At 38.8% G+C, this 15,608-nt stretch overlaps 1 protein-coding gene across 10 annotated transcripts in view; it reads left to right on the top strand.

The window, feature by feature from the left end:
* Positions 1-15,608, top strand: part of MBD5 (methyl-CpG binding domain protein 5) — a 149,365-nt gene that overhangs the window by 121,576 nt on the left and 12,181 nt on the right. For 7 of the 10 annotated variants that reach the window (XR_005105627.1, XM_037396355.1, XM_037396354.1 and 4 more), the window contains 4 exons: positions 4,002-5,030; positions 6,701-6,912; positions 8,688-9,896; positions 15,336-15,448. Coding sequence is in view for 9 of the 10 variants with exons in the window: in XM_037396355.1 (XP_037252252.1) it covers positions 4,002-5,030; positions 6,701-6,912; positions 8,688-9,896; positions 15,336-15,448 (2,563 nt within the window). In the remaining variant the exon portion in view is untranslated. The remainder of the gene's footprint in view (positions 1-4,001; positions 5,031-6,700; positions 6,913-8,687; positions 9,897-15,335; positions 15,449-15,608) is intronic. The other 3 variants (XM_037396356.1, XM_037396358.1, XM_037396357.1) reach the window with 3 other exon arrangements.

Raw genomic sequence — 15,608 nt, 5'->3', positions numbered from 1 at the left:
AATTCCGGTAAATACAATGTATATGTCAAGCTATCACTCTGAGTAAAAGACAGACCTCAGAGGACATTGAGTCAGCTCCAAATTGCCACTGCTACGTGTTGGTGCCACTGCCTGATTTGGAAGGACAGGCTTCTTATCAGGACTTTCTTTCGCTTGGACTCGCAGTGTAGCTTAAACCGTTGCTTTGGTGAGGCATGTTACATTTTTCCATGCTGTTTGCAGAGAATCCCACATCTTCATGCTGCTGGTGCCGCGCATCGCTTTCTTCTCATTGTGCGTGATCTCCTTGTGAGTCAAAAAGACAGGACTGCTCACGTTCATGCTGGATCTTGCATTTTGAAACTGGGGAAGGGCAGCTCAGACGGCTCCCCGAGGGCTCTTGTGGTCCTTCCAGAGGAAGATGGCCTTCTGCGCCTTGTCAGTGCAGCACTATCAATCACAATCACAGAAATCGTCTGTGTTTTATAAAGGGGAAAAAATAAGTCAAGATTTTGTCTTTGGATTGGGGCCAAATATTCAGGAGATGTCTAGCAGCACTATATTTTAATGAGAATGGGTGTGCATGCATTTCTTCATCTGGAATATTGACTTGTTGGAGATGGTATTTTGGAAGAGATCCAGAAAATCATATTCTGGCAATTCAGGCTGCTGCTAGAGATAGATTTGTCCCAGAATGCTGTTGTAAATATTGTATTAGCTTCTACCCAGCTACTACTACTTCCCTTCAGAAAGTCCTATGGTGTCATTCCATGAGCTAGGTTTGACAAAAGCTAGGGGGTATTTGTCTTCTTTTCCTGCTGAAGTCTGGCTGCTCATCGCCTCTTCAACCCCCAAGCTTCTCAAGTCTGCATTGAAATAAGGACACATTTTCTTCCTCCTACTCAGGATCCATCAAGGTGTTTCCCCCGCACCCCTAGTAGCAATTAATTGATTGCCTAATTAACCCAGCGAAAGGCCAAGTGTTGAATGCCCTCTGGACACCTCAGGTTAGAGCTCCAGATGTGGTGTTTGATTGGGGTTAGAAAACAGAGCAGGGTTTGACAAAACCCTAGCAACAGTTTCACAAGTTTGAGATTTGCTTCACACCAAATACTCTTCCATGTGGTCATTTACCCAAGCGGAATGGAAAATAAGATCATCAATAAATGAGAAACAGAGATTAGGTCCACTGGAAAATACCAAAATTAGATTTTTATATTCATGAGAGCTCTATATATACAGTAGTTTTCTCATGCCTGAATTAAAAATGTATTCCTGTGCAGCTTAACACATTGAATGTGATTTCTACTAGTGAGGGAAGCTTTTCTTAGCCACTGAGGAAAAAGCTTGTATATCCATCTTTCCTCTGTTGCAGGAGTAAAGGGTTTCCAGAACAATACTTCCTGAAATAAACTATGCCTTAGAAAGTCCAGTGTATCAAACCATTGCTGCTGAGCTGACGGTAGCCTGGTTTTATCTGTATGACAGTGAGATGTTACGTGGAAGGCCATTTACAAATGGGAGGAATAGTCATCTGAAGGTATTGAGGTGTTACCTGATTCATCTTAAACTAGATTACAACTAGGAGGACTAACCTTAAGTGTGTCTCCAAAAGTGCAGTGACAGAGTTTTGGTTTAGTGAGCAATTTTCTTGCCAATTTCTTCCTCGTTGAAGAGGCCCTAAGTATTTTTAAGTATGGTAGGCATCCATCTCGTGTCATGTGAGTGATACAGCTGATTCTGCTTAAACCCTACAGGAATGACTTTGTAATGGTCATTCTTAAATCTGTAGTTTGGTCTTTGAGGTTTTCCTGATTTTTAAATCCTTGGAGTGTCAATTCTGAATACTGATTTTATTTTTAAAAAAAAGGAAATTTCCTTTTTTTGTGTGCAGAAAGGTTTTCAACCCACTGCCTTGCCCTCTTCTAAGAACAATGCCCAACCGTTACGGTCACCATGGGTGCTGTAACACACTGATCCATTACAAGCCTGGCATGATCATGTACACCTTGATGTGTAAACATGTGCTTGAGAGAATCTTTCTTTTTTCTCTTACGTTCCATGTTGGAGATATTGCCAGGGGCTTCTCGTCTCCAGAATTAGGTGACCAGCAGGATGGCTACGTTGGCAGAAAACAAACTCCCTTGCGTTGCTGTGGGTTTCATTCATCTGCACCAATAGGTTTGCCGTTGCTGTCCTCATCTCGGTCTTGAGTAATTTCTGGGCAAGCCATCTGATTAGCAGCTTTCCATTGATGTTTATCAGGAAGGTGTCTATAATTGGGAAGGCTCTATTTCTGAGCGAGGAAGCTGGGCAGGGTGCGGATGCCACTTTCTGTATAAATGAGGCACTTGCCAGGCCTGGGGGTGTCAAGACAGAGCGTTTGCTGTTCCTGCCTAATCTGAAATGTTAAACACAAAACCATCACTGGAAATCCAGTGTAACATATATTTTCAGTGCATGGTTGGGTTTTTCTTCCTCAAGTGCTTATCTGTTTTTTTGTTCCAAACTGCAGCCTAGAGAAATGCACTTGTCATGAAACCACTTCTATTGCTTTGTTAACCTATTTCTCATCACACCAGAATAGGATATCCTCTGCTTTACGATTACAATTTGTTCTTACTTTTTTTTTGTTAATAATTAAATTAAATAATTAATTAAAAAGTTTTCATTTCTGTACTGAAATGCAATAATGATACCTGGGAGAGAGGGTGTGATCTTTCATGTGTTCAATGCAGTGCCTCATGTGCTGTGTTAATTTTGTACCTTTTCGAGTTGTCATAACATTACAGTACTTGAAAAATGGTCTTTTAAGTTACAAATGATGTAAAGATTTGATTCAGTTCTTACCAGTTAGGAGTGTAGTTGCATATCCCTTTTCAAACAGTATTTGTTTAGAAAAATGATAATTGATGCTTATGGATACTCAATACCTTCTGATGCCTTATCATGTGAACCATATTTGCAGGGCAGTTGAGAATGGAAAATTATTTTATTGTGTCAAAACCATAGTTAAATACATTTATAATTATACCATTCTCTATATATAGAGTATATAATTTTAATACTTGAGTGTTCTCCAGTGAATTGCAGTGAATAAAGTAGAAAGGTGTAGTTCAAGGCAAATTCCCTTGCTTTAATTCTCTTAGTTTCCTCTCCTAGATTTTGTGTATGTGACCACTGTCAGTTCAAGACTCTGCCTGAAGTAAAAGACAATGAATAATTTATTTTATACTTCAGCTTTGGTAAAGGGTTATAAAGATACCCAAATAAACTTCATTATTCTCTCGCTCTTTCTGCATAACCCCCTCATCGTAAATTTACCCAGTTGGTCTTTCTTTTCACGCCAAGTGATAGGTATGACTAGACCACACCAATGTACATTTTTTTCGTTATAAATCGTTGGGGGTGTTTGAATGTTAACCTACCTTGACCATAATGTATTTTGCTCATTGGATTTTATCATAGGTATCATCATGACATGTAATCGTCATCACTGTATACTTTTTTCTTCAGGAGTTCAAAATAATGCTTGAAATAATAACTCTCCAAAACCCCATTAATGGAATAGAGCTGAAAACAGAAGAGCATAAGGTTCACGTCCACGTGTAGATCATGTGCTCACACTCTTTCTCTCAGCATCATTCATGTCTCCCATTGATCCTTCTTCCTAGTAGTTAATTTCTTACTGGTCCACGACTATGTTAAATTGTGGTTGTTTTTCGGTTTATACTAATCAAAATATGTGATGGATGAAATCCTATTATATCCCCACTTAAAGAAATTTAAGGGAAATACAAGGGTATGGTTAAATAATTTCCAAAGAGATGTGGCTCAGCACGTAGCGTCTGAAGCTGCCGATGGCAGGTTCATTCATATTTAAAAAGTTCTCAAGCCTGGATGCTCCAGACATTTGGGTATCAATCATTACTGGTTTGTATTAACATGGTTACTTTATAACTTTGATGATAGCCTCCCAGCCGGCAGTATACTACTAATAGTTTTGTTCTTTGGCGTTGCAGGGGGTTCAGGACCATCATCATCAATAGCCATAGCTGGCACCAGCCAACCTGCCATCACAAAGACAACATCTGTGCTCCAAGACGGTGTTATAGTCACTACTGCAGCTGGAAACCCACTTCAGAGCCAGCTGCCCATAGGGAGTGATTTCCCTTTCGCTGGCCACGAACACTCGCTTCATTTTCCGCAGAACAGCTCTTCAAACAACAATCTTCCACATTCTTTGAATCAAAACCTCCTCAATTCTCTACCTATCTCTTTGCCAGTGAATCAGCAACATCTCCTAAACCAGAATCTATTAAATATACTGCAGCCTTCAGCAGGAGAAGGCAAGTCTGAGGTCAACCTCAACCCTTTAGGTTTTCTCAACCCGAATGTAAATGCTGCTTTAGCTTTTCTCTCCAGTGACGTGGATGGGCAGGTATTACAACCTGTTCATTTTCAGCTTCTAGCAACCCTCCTTCAGAACCAAGCCCAAGCAGCTGCCATGCTTCCCCTACCATCTTTCAATCTGACCATCTCAGATTTGTTGCAACAGCAAAATAACCCTTTACCCTCAGTAACACAGCTGACAGCCCCACCTGAGCATTTGCCGAGCAATCAGTCAGAAAGCAACAGGGTGGAGACCCTTTTAACCAACCCCCTGGGCAACCCTATACCAAGCTTTTCAGGCACTGACACTACTTCTAACCCCCTGCTCCTCCCAGCTGTCTCTGGGGCCTCAGCATTAATGGCCTTGAACCCCCAGCTGGTGGGAGGTGTCCTGAACTCTGCATCGGGCAACACCGCTAATCATCCAGAGGTTTCCATAGCCACCTCCTCCCAAGCAACCACTACCACAACCACTACATCATCAGCAGTGGCAGCACTGTCTGTCTCAACCCTGGGTGGTGGGACAGCAGTGGTGTCAATGGCAGAAACATTGCTGAACATATCTAATAATGCTGGGAATACATCTGGTCCAGCTAAACTCAACAGTAACTCTGTGGTGCCACAGCTACTTAACCCTCTACTGGGGACAGGTCTGCTTGGTAAGTTCAATTTCTTCACAGATATAAAAGGAAAAAAAAAAAAAGGAAAGAGGGTTGGGGAGGGGGAATTTCGGATTCTAGTTTCTATTTTGAAAGACCACTGTATCTTACTTTTTTTTTTTTTTTTTTTGTAAGGCTTTTGTATATTACAGCTTGTTTATTGAGAAAAACACAACTGTTATTGTAAGAAATTTAAAATACTTCTAATTGAATTCAGGAACATTTAATACTGGTTTTGGAAATTATTTTACATTCCATTCTTAATTCTGATGCCACTAGACCTACTATATACACCTGAAAATTCTGTAACCAATTGGACTTGGTTTACTTTTCAAGTAGTAAAAGCACAGGTGCGTCTCTGGGATGCGGTGTTTCATTTCAAGTGCATGTGGCATCACAGGGTTAGTATGAGTAGCTGTGCGGTAGATGAAAAATGGCCAAGTGCATTTTTTCAAATGAATCAAAAGTGCCAAAACCGTGAGCACACTCCTCGAGTAAAGTAATCCATAAAGCACTTGAAGCAGGTCCTTGCAGAAATCCAAAGAGAAAGGTTGCCCTTCGAGCCCTCTATTGTGTATTTATATTTTCTCATTTCTCTGGGTGCTTTTTTTTTTCCTTTTTCACTTTAGTTTGTAGTTTAGAAACCCAGGGTATCTCACTTAACACCTACAGCCCAAAATAAGCAATTAAAAAGCCCTTAAATGTCATTTTTTTTTTCCCCGGGGTCTTTTGATGATTTTTACCAAGAATACATAATATAGTAAGTATTCCTCTGTTGTTTGGTCTGTGTAATCTAATAGAAAGACTAGGAGGAGGAATTAAATAGTGGCAAAAAGCTGATAAGTATTTTAATTTATTACCTCATACTTACCTACTAAATAGCTATCATGAACTCAACACTACTTTATATTTTCCATGTAAAATATGAATAACCAATGATTCTGCAAATGGAAGTTTTAAGAAAAATGTGAACTCTTAACTAAAACAAACACCTTCCCCCAGGAAATGGATGTATTTTTAAGCTTTTTATTATTTCATAGAGTCAGGCTCAGCAACGTAGTTATTTTACTAGAAGTAGAATTTTCCTGTAAAGTAAGATTTTCAGTAATACAGAATGTTAATACAGTTGTTTCTCTAGAATATTAAAAATAAAAATTTAGTGTTGGCTGACATGTCCGTGAGCCAAAAAGCCTTTGCTCATCTGCAGTTAGCTCATGTTATTTTATCATAGTTAACGAAAAACAAGTTTTGTTGGGTTTTTTAAATTATTTTCTCTTTCTCTGTTCCTCCTCCTCCCCCTCACCACCCCAGTACTGTTTGAAGCAGTCATTTTTTGGAAACTAAGAGTAAGATTCCGAGACACTGAATATCACAGAAGCTCGTTCTGCCATGCTTGGCTGTGTACCCTTCCAAAAGCAGAGACAGTCGTGTCAGAAACCTTTAGAAAGAGTCCAGATAGAGGTGACATGCAAAAGAAGCAATACTGAAGCAATAAAGGAATAAAGAGTAGGGGACACGTGCCTTGAGGACCGTTCCTTAGAAGATTGAAGGGGAAAAGTGTTGTTTTACAGAGGCGTTTGCTTAGTAGTCAGTTAAAATTTGAGTCGAGGAAATTCCTCCTGACTGTTGAAAACTGTACTGACTTATGTTTCCCTGTGTTTGAATTACAGGTGACATGTCATCTATAAACACTACTTTGAATAACCATCAGCTGAGTCATCTCCAGTCGCTATTAAACAACAATCAGATGTTTCCTTCAAATCAGCAGCAACAGCACCTTCTCCAGGGGTATCAGAACATGCAGGGCTTTCAAGGCCAGCCCCCAATTCCTGGCCCAGCTAACAACCCAAACCCCATGGCATGTCTGTTCCAAAACTTCCAGGTAGAAAGCAAAATAAAATCAATATTCAAACAAATGTGCAACTCTTGCTAGGTAAAATTATACCCTCTGCGGTTTGATGGGGTTTTGCTGAGTGATCAAGACAATATGATACATACAATTGCTTACCTCTTTCAAATCAGTAATGTTTTTTACTGAAATTTTACACCTTCTTCCTTAGAAATAGGGAGTAGTTTCTTTGGAAAGAGTTATGCTGCATGTATTGAAAAAAATATGCTTTGTATGTTCTAACAATTGCTATATGCTTTTAGCAAAACTGTTTTCCATTCCGCACAAACAATCATACATTCCCCTTTAGAGCACTCTAACAACTCAGTGGTGAGAAATAAATACTGATAGTACTTTACAGTAATTAGAAGCTTAATAAATGATTATAGGTGACTGTGTGTACCTGTCCTCTTATATTCCTGCTGAAATTGAGTGGAAGAGCTAGCTGGGATGTGGATTGGATAGACTGAAAAAAAAGAGCGTTAGGATGAATATGCAATGACAAACTGTGCAGAAATGATACCTCCCTGCTACCCACCGAAATAGACAATTCTTCATAATGCAAGTGGAACTATCAAGCTAACATACCGATGGGAAGCATAGCAACCAAAATAGATAATAAAACCAGAGTTAAAATTTGTATTTATTATTACTCAGAGTTAAAATACATATTTATTATTATTTGGTATTGCTGTGCTTGCTGCAGAACTCGAGACATGAAGACAGAAGCATGCAGGTAGTGCCAGAAAGTGCTTTTACCCTTTAAGAAAGGGGAAAAAAAAAAAAAAAAAAAGACACGTCATTTTCTCAGTGTAGATGTTTCGCTGCTATTGCAGAATCACAGTCCTCTGCCTATTACCTCGCTTTGTTTTCGTATGCATTTTGGTAGCTTTATCTCAGTAGGTTTTGCTTCAGATATATTAGATAGTATATAAGTATTTAAGGAGCTTTTGGAAGTATTTTACCTTGGATTTTACAATTTTTTGCTATAGCGCTATTACTGACATCATCTTTGCTGCCTACATATGTGACAAGAAATATAAAAGCACAGTTACTTTAATCTGAAGGTTGCAGTTTACTGTGGCAGTGCCTGACATTACAGCTGCAATGCAAAGGGATGCAGGCACGGTCGGCGAGGGACTGACATAAAAAAGACATCCCACGAGAGAAGCATAACTGAAAGGGGAAACATAGAAATGTTAGCCAATTCCAAAAGGGCAGTGATGGCCTGCATTGCAGAAACTGAATGAGGAGCATACAAGGAGCCCAGAAGAACGGTTGGTAGGGAGGAAAGAAGCAAAGCTCGGGTCTGGGAAGGAAGGAACAAGAGAGGATAGTTGAGAACACAAGTATTGACCTTGGTGGAGTTGTTTAGGACTTGAGAGAAAAAAGGGAGAGTAGAATAGTAGAATACTAGAATCAGAAGAGGGAATCCCTGAAAAGACTCTTTTGGAAAGAGATGATAATGTAGTCTCACCAGGGCATGGTTGGTTGTATCATTTCATGGAAGACGTCTGGTTTGATCCATGCGGCAAAGTCTAAGAGCCAGTGATTTTGATTTCCTCTGAATTACGCTTTTTTGTTTGTTTTCTATCTAGCTTGTTCAGCATAAAATGTCATAACTGAGGTATAGCCAAAATAAAATTACCTAACAAATAGCCACCCTGGCCACCATCCTGATTTTTTTACTAAGATGAAACAAAGTTTGTCTGTTGAAATGGAACTTTAGGCAGAATAGCAATTTCCATCTTTTTCTCTACTTTTTCCAGGTGAGAATGCAGGAGGATGCTGCTGTCCTAAACAAAAGAATGATCACTCAAATGGGAATGGCACCAGTTCCTGAGAGCTCCAACACTATGCTTCCTCCTTTCCAAGAAACATCTTGTGATTTGCAGCAAAGAACTGAACCATCTCTTGGACAACAGGCAAAGGATAACCTCAATGTTGCTGCTCAGGGTGATACATCGGTGGACGCTATCTACAAAGCAGTTGTAGATGCTGCAAGCAAAGGAATGCAAGTAGTAATCACCACTGCCGTAAGCAGTACAACACAAATGAGTCCCATTCCAGCTTTGAGTGCCATGAGTGCCTTCACAGCCTCAATTGGTGACCCATTAAATCTTTCTAGTGCTGTCAGTGCAGTAATCCATGGAAGAAACATTGCCGTTTCTGATCATGAAGGTAGGATAAGGAACACTAGAGGAACACGAATACTGAAGAATTCAGAGCACGGTAAAAATTCAAGTGAAGGGGATGGGTATGAATATTACAAATCGGCAAGTTGTAACACACCCAAAAAACAGTGGGAAGGGGAGCAAAGTCCTGTCAGTGAGATAAATAGATGGAAATGTGAGGAGTTTCTAGACCATTCTACCCATATCCATAGTAGTCCTTGTCACGAAAGGCCCAATAACATCTCCACACTGCCACTGTTACAAGGCGAGCAGCATCAGATACTGTTATCACAGCGAAACTGTCAAAGTGATAAAATGTTGGAGGAGAATTTCAGGTATAACAATTACAAAAGAACTATGATGAGTTTTAAGGAAAGACTGGAGAACACTGTGGAACGATGTGCACACATAAACGGGAATAGGCCTCAGCAGAACCGAGGATTTGGGGAGTTGCTGAACACTTCTAAGCAAGACCTGATTCTGGAAGAGCAATCTCCAAGTTCCTCAAATAGCTTGGAAAGTTCGTTAGTTAAAGACTATATCCATTACAATGGAGATTTTAATGCCAAAAGCATTAATGGGTGTGTGCCTAGCCCTTCAGATGCTAAAAGCATCAGTAGTGAAGATGACCTAAGGAACCCAGATTCCCCTTCTTCAAATGAGCTGATACATTACAGGCCGAGGACGTTTAACGTTGGCGACTTGGTCTGGGGCCAAATCAAAGGACTGACTTCATGGCCTGGGAAACTAGTAAGAGAAGAAGAAGTTCACAATTCATGTCAACAAAACGCTGAGGAGGGGAAGGTATATTTATATATATATGCACATATCTATCTATATATATATATACACATGTACCTATGCCCATCAAATGTTTATCAAAACTATCTTGGTCCATTCCTTCTTTTATTCTTTGTCTCTTATTTTAGTAGTACAAATCAGGTTTTTTCCTAACTATAGCTTGCAGAACTGAATTCTTCCCGTAGTTATCGAATGAGAAACTTCTAACGGTGCCATGAGACAAATTATATTTTGGGCTGATAATGCGTTACTAATTTGTGCATGAAAGACTTGCTACACAAAAAATGTTGTTAAAAAAAATTGTTTAACTTACATTGTGTGTATAGTCAAACTTCTGGCTCTGTCCAAAGAAAATGGACACAGCCATCTAAAGTGTTGAAAACTGCAAAAAGGAAAAGTGGTCTAATCAGACTGAGGAGTCTGTAATAAGTAAAAGCTTGCTGATCAACACATACGCTCTTTAAGAGGAAATGCATGCGCATTTTCACCCTGAAAGGAGGTTTAATAGCGAGGAAGGCATTTCAGTTTGCGCTTCATACTAAAATCCATTATTTTTTGTCAACAAATCATACACTTATTCGGGAATATACAGAAAATACAGTTATCAAAGTTACTGATTATTTTATTATGAAAAATACTTCAAATTCTGGTCTCTACTATGTGTATAACATTATTTTTTGTAGTTCTTACATGTCACATCTTCCATATATAAATATTTTAAAGTGCTGTTTTATAAAATGCAAATTTAAAAAATATGTAAGCAGAAAGGCAAGTTCTAATGAAATAATCTTTTATCTGTGACACACAGAAATCAAAGGACTTAAAAATTACATCTTTTTCCCCCGTATACCTGCCTAGTACATTGCACAACAACAGTCATAAGAACATAGTGGAATACTAAAGTATTGCTTTCCCCAAAATTTGGCTGAAGCAGATGCCCAGAGGAGGGAGGACAAGAACATGTTGAGGAGTGCTTCTTCACCAGCAACCTCTGACTCCCACTGGTGTGTAGCTCAGGATTTCTTCAGCTGGAACTGGTATATCTGTTGTGTAACCACTGCTGGTCTTACTGCAGTTCGTAATAGTTACCAGAGGTTGACGTGCAAATGTAATTTCCCCAAGGAATCCAACAGGTCCTTGATGCCACAGACGACTGGGGTGATGTTTGGCCAGAATGGTTTCAACCCTAGTCCAAGAGAACGTTAGTCTCTCTTCACGGGTGGCTTCTCTGTTGACCTCTTAGCCACAAAGGTTGCAGAGAGCTCCCGTCTGAGCACACCGAACAGAAGTATTTAATTTACAGAGAAATCAACATGCTAGAGTAACAATATTTGAATGCTTGTTACGGTTTAACTCTATCCCAGCTGAAGCCAGGACAGCGCTGAAGAGCTTATGCCTTATAAAGGTTAGATCCCCGAGAGAAGTCAGTTTATAAAGTGTAGACAAATGGGACAGACCACAAGCTATAAAAGATTAAACAAAACTGGAAAAATTAGGAGATGTACAATATCCTTGTCCCATCTGGATTACAGCTACAGTAATTACACTGTATACATGTATGTATTCACAAAATTGTATATCTATGTGACTGTTACGATGTATTTGAAGAGCTTATATTTTATAACTTTTGTAAAGAGGTGACATTTCTTTTTTCATTTGCATTCCTTAGCAATTCTTTACATTTACTCCCCAGCTTGTGGGTACCAGGATGTCCAGTTGCTTTTGTGCAAACTCGCCTTCTTTGATTTTATGCCTCTTATGTACGTTATATAAGCATTGTGTAATGTTATATTCAGTGGCACAGATTTTACTGTATACTGAAGCACAAACAACAGGGAAGCAAACGGGAAATGCGTACGTAGCTGCTCGTGCAGGTACTTGTGGAGGCAGCAAGAGAGACTTTCAAGTTCTTCATCAGGAAGTCCCACGTAATGGATCACCTGTCACATCAGAAGGCCTTTAATAATAATAATTTAAAATTTAAAAAAAAAAAAAAAAAAGTGTAATTTTCTCCCAGAAGTACAGAGTGAACGACCATTCCAAAGGTCAGGAGTTGAGGTTGAAAGCTGGGATACAGGGCAATACGAGAGAGGTGAAAATGTGCATGTGCTGTGTAATAGTTCCATTTCCAGTTGGAGATAGGCAGGAACGCCCATGCACTCTGGCAATTTATACACGTGTTCAGACACTCCTACAACATGTTGTACGGCTACATTCTTCAGATGTTTGAGCAGCCTGGTCTGAAGAAAAGAAAAAAGGAAAAAAAACCACATAAAAAAACCCCAAACAAACCCACAAACCACCACCACACACAAAAAAACCCCACAAACATGGGGAAAACCACCTTGAAAACCAAAAAGAAAAAAACTGGAAAACCAAATGGTCTTCAGAAATCCTGTGCTTCACAAAAACCCTGGAAGGTTACAATTGATGGTGGGAGTCACTAGCAGCAGTTCCAAAAATTCAGTTTTCTGTGGAGCTTCCTTAAAACATCTTTTAAAAGTATTTGTATAATCAAATGTTAACTTCCTATATTGTAACACTAGCTTTGCTATGCTGTTGGGATTTCATAGTACTTTGTATATTTTCTCTTCTTTATATCATACATAATTTGATTTTTGTTTCCATTTAAAAGACTATGGGTATTAAATGTAATAATGCTTCTGTTTGAGGAGCAGCTAGAGTGGTGTTTCCCTAACAGGAGAAGGGAGGAATATTGCACCTTTGTTTCCCAGTGTACACTTGCTTTTTGGCTCTTGGAAGATTAAAGAGGAACCCCAGGGAAGTGCAGCAACAGCAGTAGATATTGCTGAAAAAGGAGCAAGCCTGAAACTACATGCATCCTAAAACAGAGGATGTGTATTTCATCAAGTAATTAATCTGATTATTATCCAAATTAAATCACCTACACAGGAACAAGGTTGTGAGAACAACAATGTGAAAGTCGAAGGGTTTGTGTGAGCAGCAGTTGCCTGTTGCTAGTGCATTTTATAGCAATTCTTACTGGGCAAGTACTGTTCCCAGTATGACTTTCCATCAGTTAAACTAGGTTTTTTAAAGTGAGCTTTTATAATTCTGCAGGTAGTAACAGGTGTGATTTATCAGTGTCCTGAAAATCCTATTTGTATGTATTATTTAGTGTTGTAATGGCTTATTGTAAATGAAGGCGTATGATGTTATTAATTCAGATATATCTGTTATAGTTGCTTCCAATACCATGTTATGTTAGCAATTTGATACTACTTCAAAAAAGCACTAGCGGGTTTTTTACTCTTCTGCCGCCACAGAATTCCAATAATGAAGATATTGATTCCTTTTTGTTACTTAATATAAGTCCCTGCTTAGCCAAACATGATATTAGCTCTTGATAAAAGTATTTCCTATTGAACTTTCTTATATATCTAATGGCAGGCATATGCAACTCTTTGCAAAGTTTGTTCCTTATACACAGACACACACATAAATATATATATATGGATGTGGATAATGTCCAATTTAGCATCTGTGGCAACTCTGTCACGTAGTAAAGCATTGGAGGCAAAGGCTCAAGATGGTTATGTTATTGCCCTTTAATTCTGTTCAGTTTGAAAAATAGACATTTCTTCTGTAGCTGTTTTTCAGACACGCTGTAAAGTCGAGGCTTGAGGGGCGGTGTACGGCAGGCAGAGTGACGATGCCGCCCTTAATACCATTTTAATGTAGATGTAATGTATAAGCCACTGAAGCCGGTTTGCTCATTCTGTGACTGTTGTGTGCCTTTTCTGCTCATGTTTATCCTTAGTAAAGCTCCACAGGTTTTAAACAGATACTATTTCTTCTGTATGCATTTGTATTTTTCCAAAATCTGATTAGGAGAGGAGTTATTTGAACTATTTGTAGTCTTGCATTAAAAGTAAACACCATTGTAAGGGAAAAGCACTACAATCTGTGGCCGTAATTGAATCTATTTCATGAAAACAGAAATCTTGCCTCCCCATGCGCAGATTGCACCATTAATGACTCTTGTCTTTAAGTCCCCACAACGGCAGTATTCCCCAATTTCATTATCAGATGCGCAAGTTCAAGACATGTGAAATTTGGACTAAGCATGTATTGTATTGGGCCTTATTTCTACAGATTTTGACAGCTTGCTCACTCATTAACTTCACGTTGTCACGTCTAAAAATCAATTTCTTTGTGAATATAAATTATTTAGTAATTGACAGGCTGGGTTTAGAGGGAATTTGCATTTAAATTTCTTTTTCAGATTGTATATAGGCATGCTTAATAGATTTGTATTTATAGAATTAATTTTCCTTGTGTCAGAATACAAGCTGTACTTTTTAACGAAACAAATGGTATATAAGGTTCTTGTTAAGTTATGGAAAGATTAAAAAATAAGTCAAGCAAAATGTAGCAATACTGAAAAAGGAATTCATCCATTTGTTTTCTTTTAATTGATGTGTTTTAAATACTTTTTCTTTTGTTTTTACAAGCAGAAATGACTCAGCCAAATCAAAATAACATGCAGAGTTAAGTGGACTAATGTTTTGAGAATGCAAATGATAAAATCATGTAGATGATTGTATTGGTTATACTAGTACTAACTGGTGCCAGTGTTTGTATGCGGAGTTTTATATACAGATTGCTTAAAAGTTCATCATTCTGGTGGGTTTCAAGAGAACTTTATTTTCCAGTGAAAGCACTTTAGGTACCAGCTCAGCAGCCCTGTTGAGCACGTGCTCAAATTCATTCCTGACTCAGCAGATCGCTAAGTATGTGCTTAAGTACAAAAAAAATTTAAAAGCCCTTTCTCAGGACCAATAAATCAGCTGGCTGAAGCCAGCTCTAGTGAAGGCTCATGGATTCATAATGCATAAATAAAGCTTGTCACCCTGCCCAACCCCCTTTTAAGGCCTTAAGCCTTTTAACTTAAGCACAGACCCTGGATCTTCGGAAGTAGGAATAAATTTGGCCGTGCCATTAGCATTGTCAAACTGAGCCCTTAAATAGTTTATCCGGAAATTTGAGGTGGTGTGAAACAGTTTTGTGTTGATAGCATCTGTAAAAATTGTACCATAGGCAACTTGCTATTTTAATGCTTCCCAGGTGGTCTCAAAGGTGTGAACTACATTTGTAAAATACATTTGAGTACAGACTATGAGACATTAAAACCGTGTTCATATTAATAATATAAAGACAAACGAGGGGGTTAAAATACTGTTCTCCTTCCTAGTTTTGTTTTCATGAGTGTCACGGTTTTGCTTTTTGTATTTCTATTGCTGGTGGTGTGGGCATCTAGAGAAATCAGAATATGTACGTATATGTATGAGGGGGTGTATATAGCCAGACATCCATTTTTTCTTTGCTGGGAAGGTTAGTGTCTTATGGATGCGGTGAAAATTAGGCTCCGTAATAGTGCATGTCTAGCAGTAAAGTAAAAGCAATGTTTAATAATTGCAGGTCTGGGTAATGTGGTTTGGTGTTCATACCTTCACTCAGGTGGAGCCAGAGAAGTTGAAGACACTAACAGAAGGTCTAGAAGCTTACAACCGAGCCAGAAAAAGGAACAGAAAGTAAGTAAATGCTCATTTATTTGCTAGTGGAATGCAATAATTAAATGATTTTGCTTCCTAAGTCTCTTGTTTTGGGTAGCTTAGTAGAGCAGCCAAACTGAAGAGTTAATTTTCTGAATTCCTTTGTCGGTTATGATAATCATCCGAGATCTTTGATATC

Source organism: Falco rusticolus, chromosome 8 (assembly GCF_015220075.1).
Source record: "Falco rusticolus isolate bFalRus1 chromosome 8, bFalRus1.pri, whole genome shotgun sequence".
NCBI lineage: Eukaryota > Metazoa > Chordata > Aves > Falconiformes > Falconidae > Falco > Falco rusticolus.
This window is presented reverse-complemented; position numbering and strand designations above follow the sequence as displayed.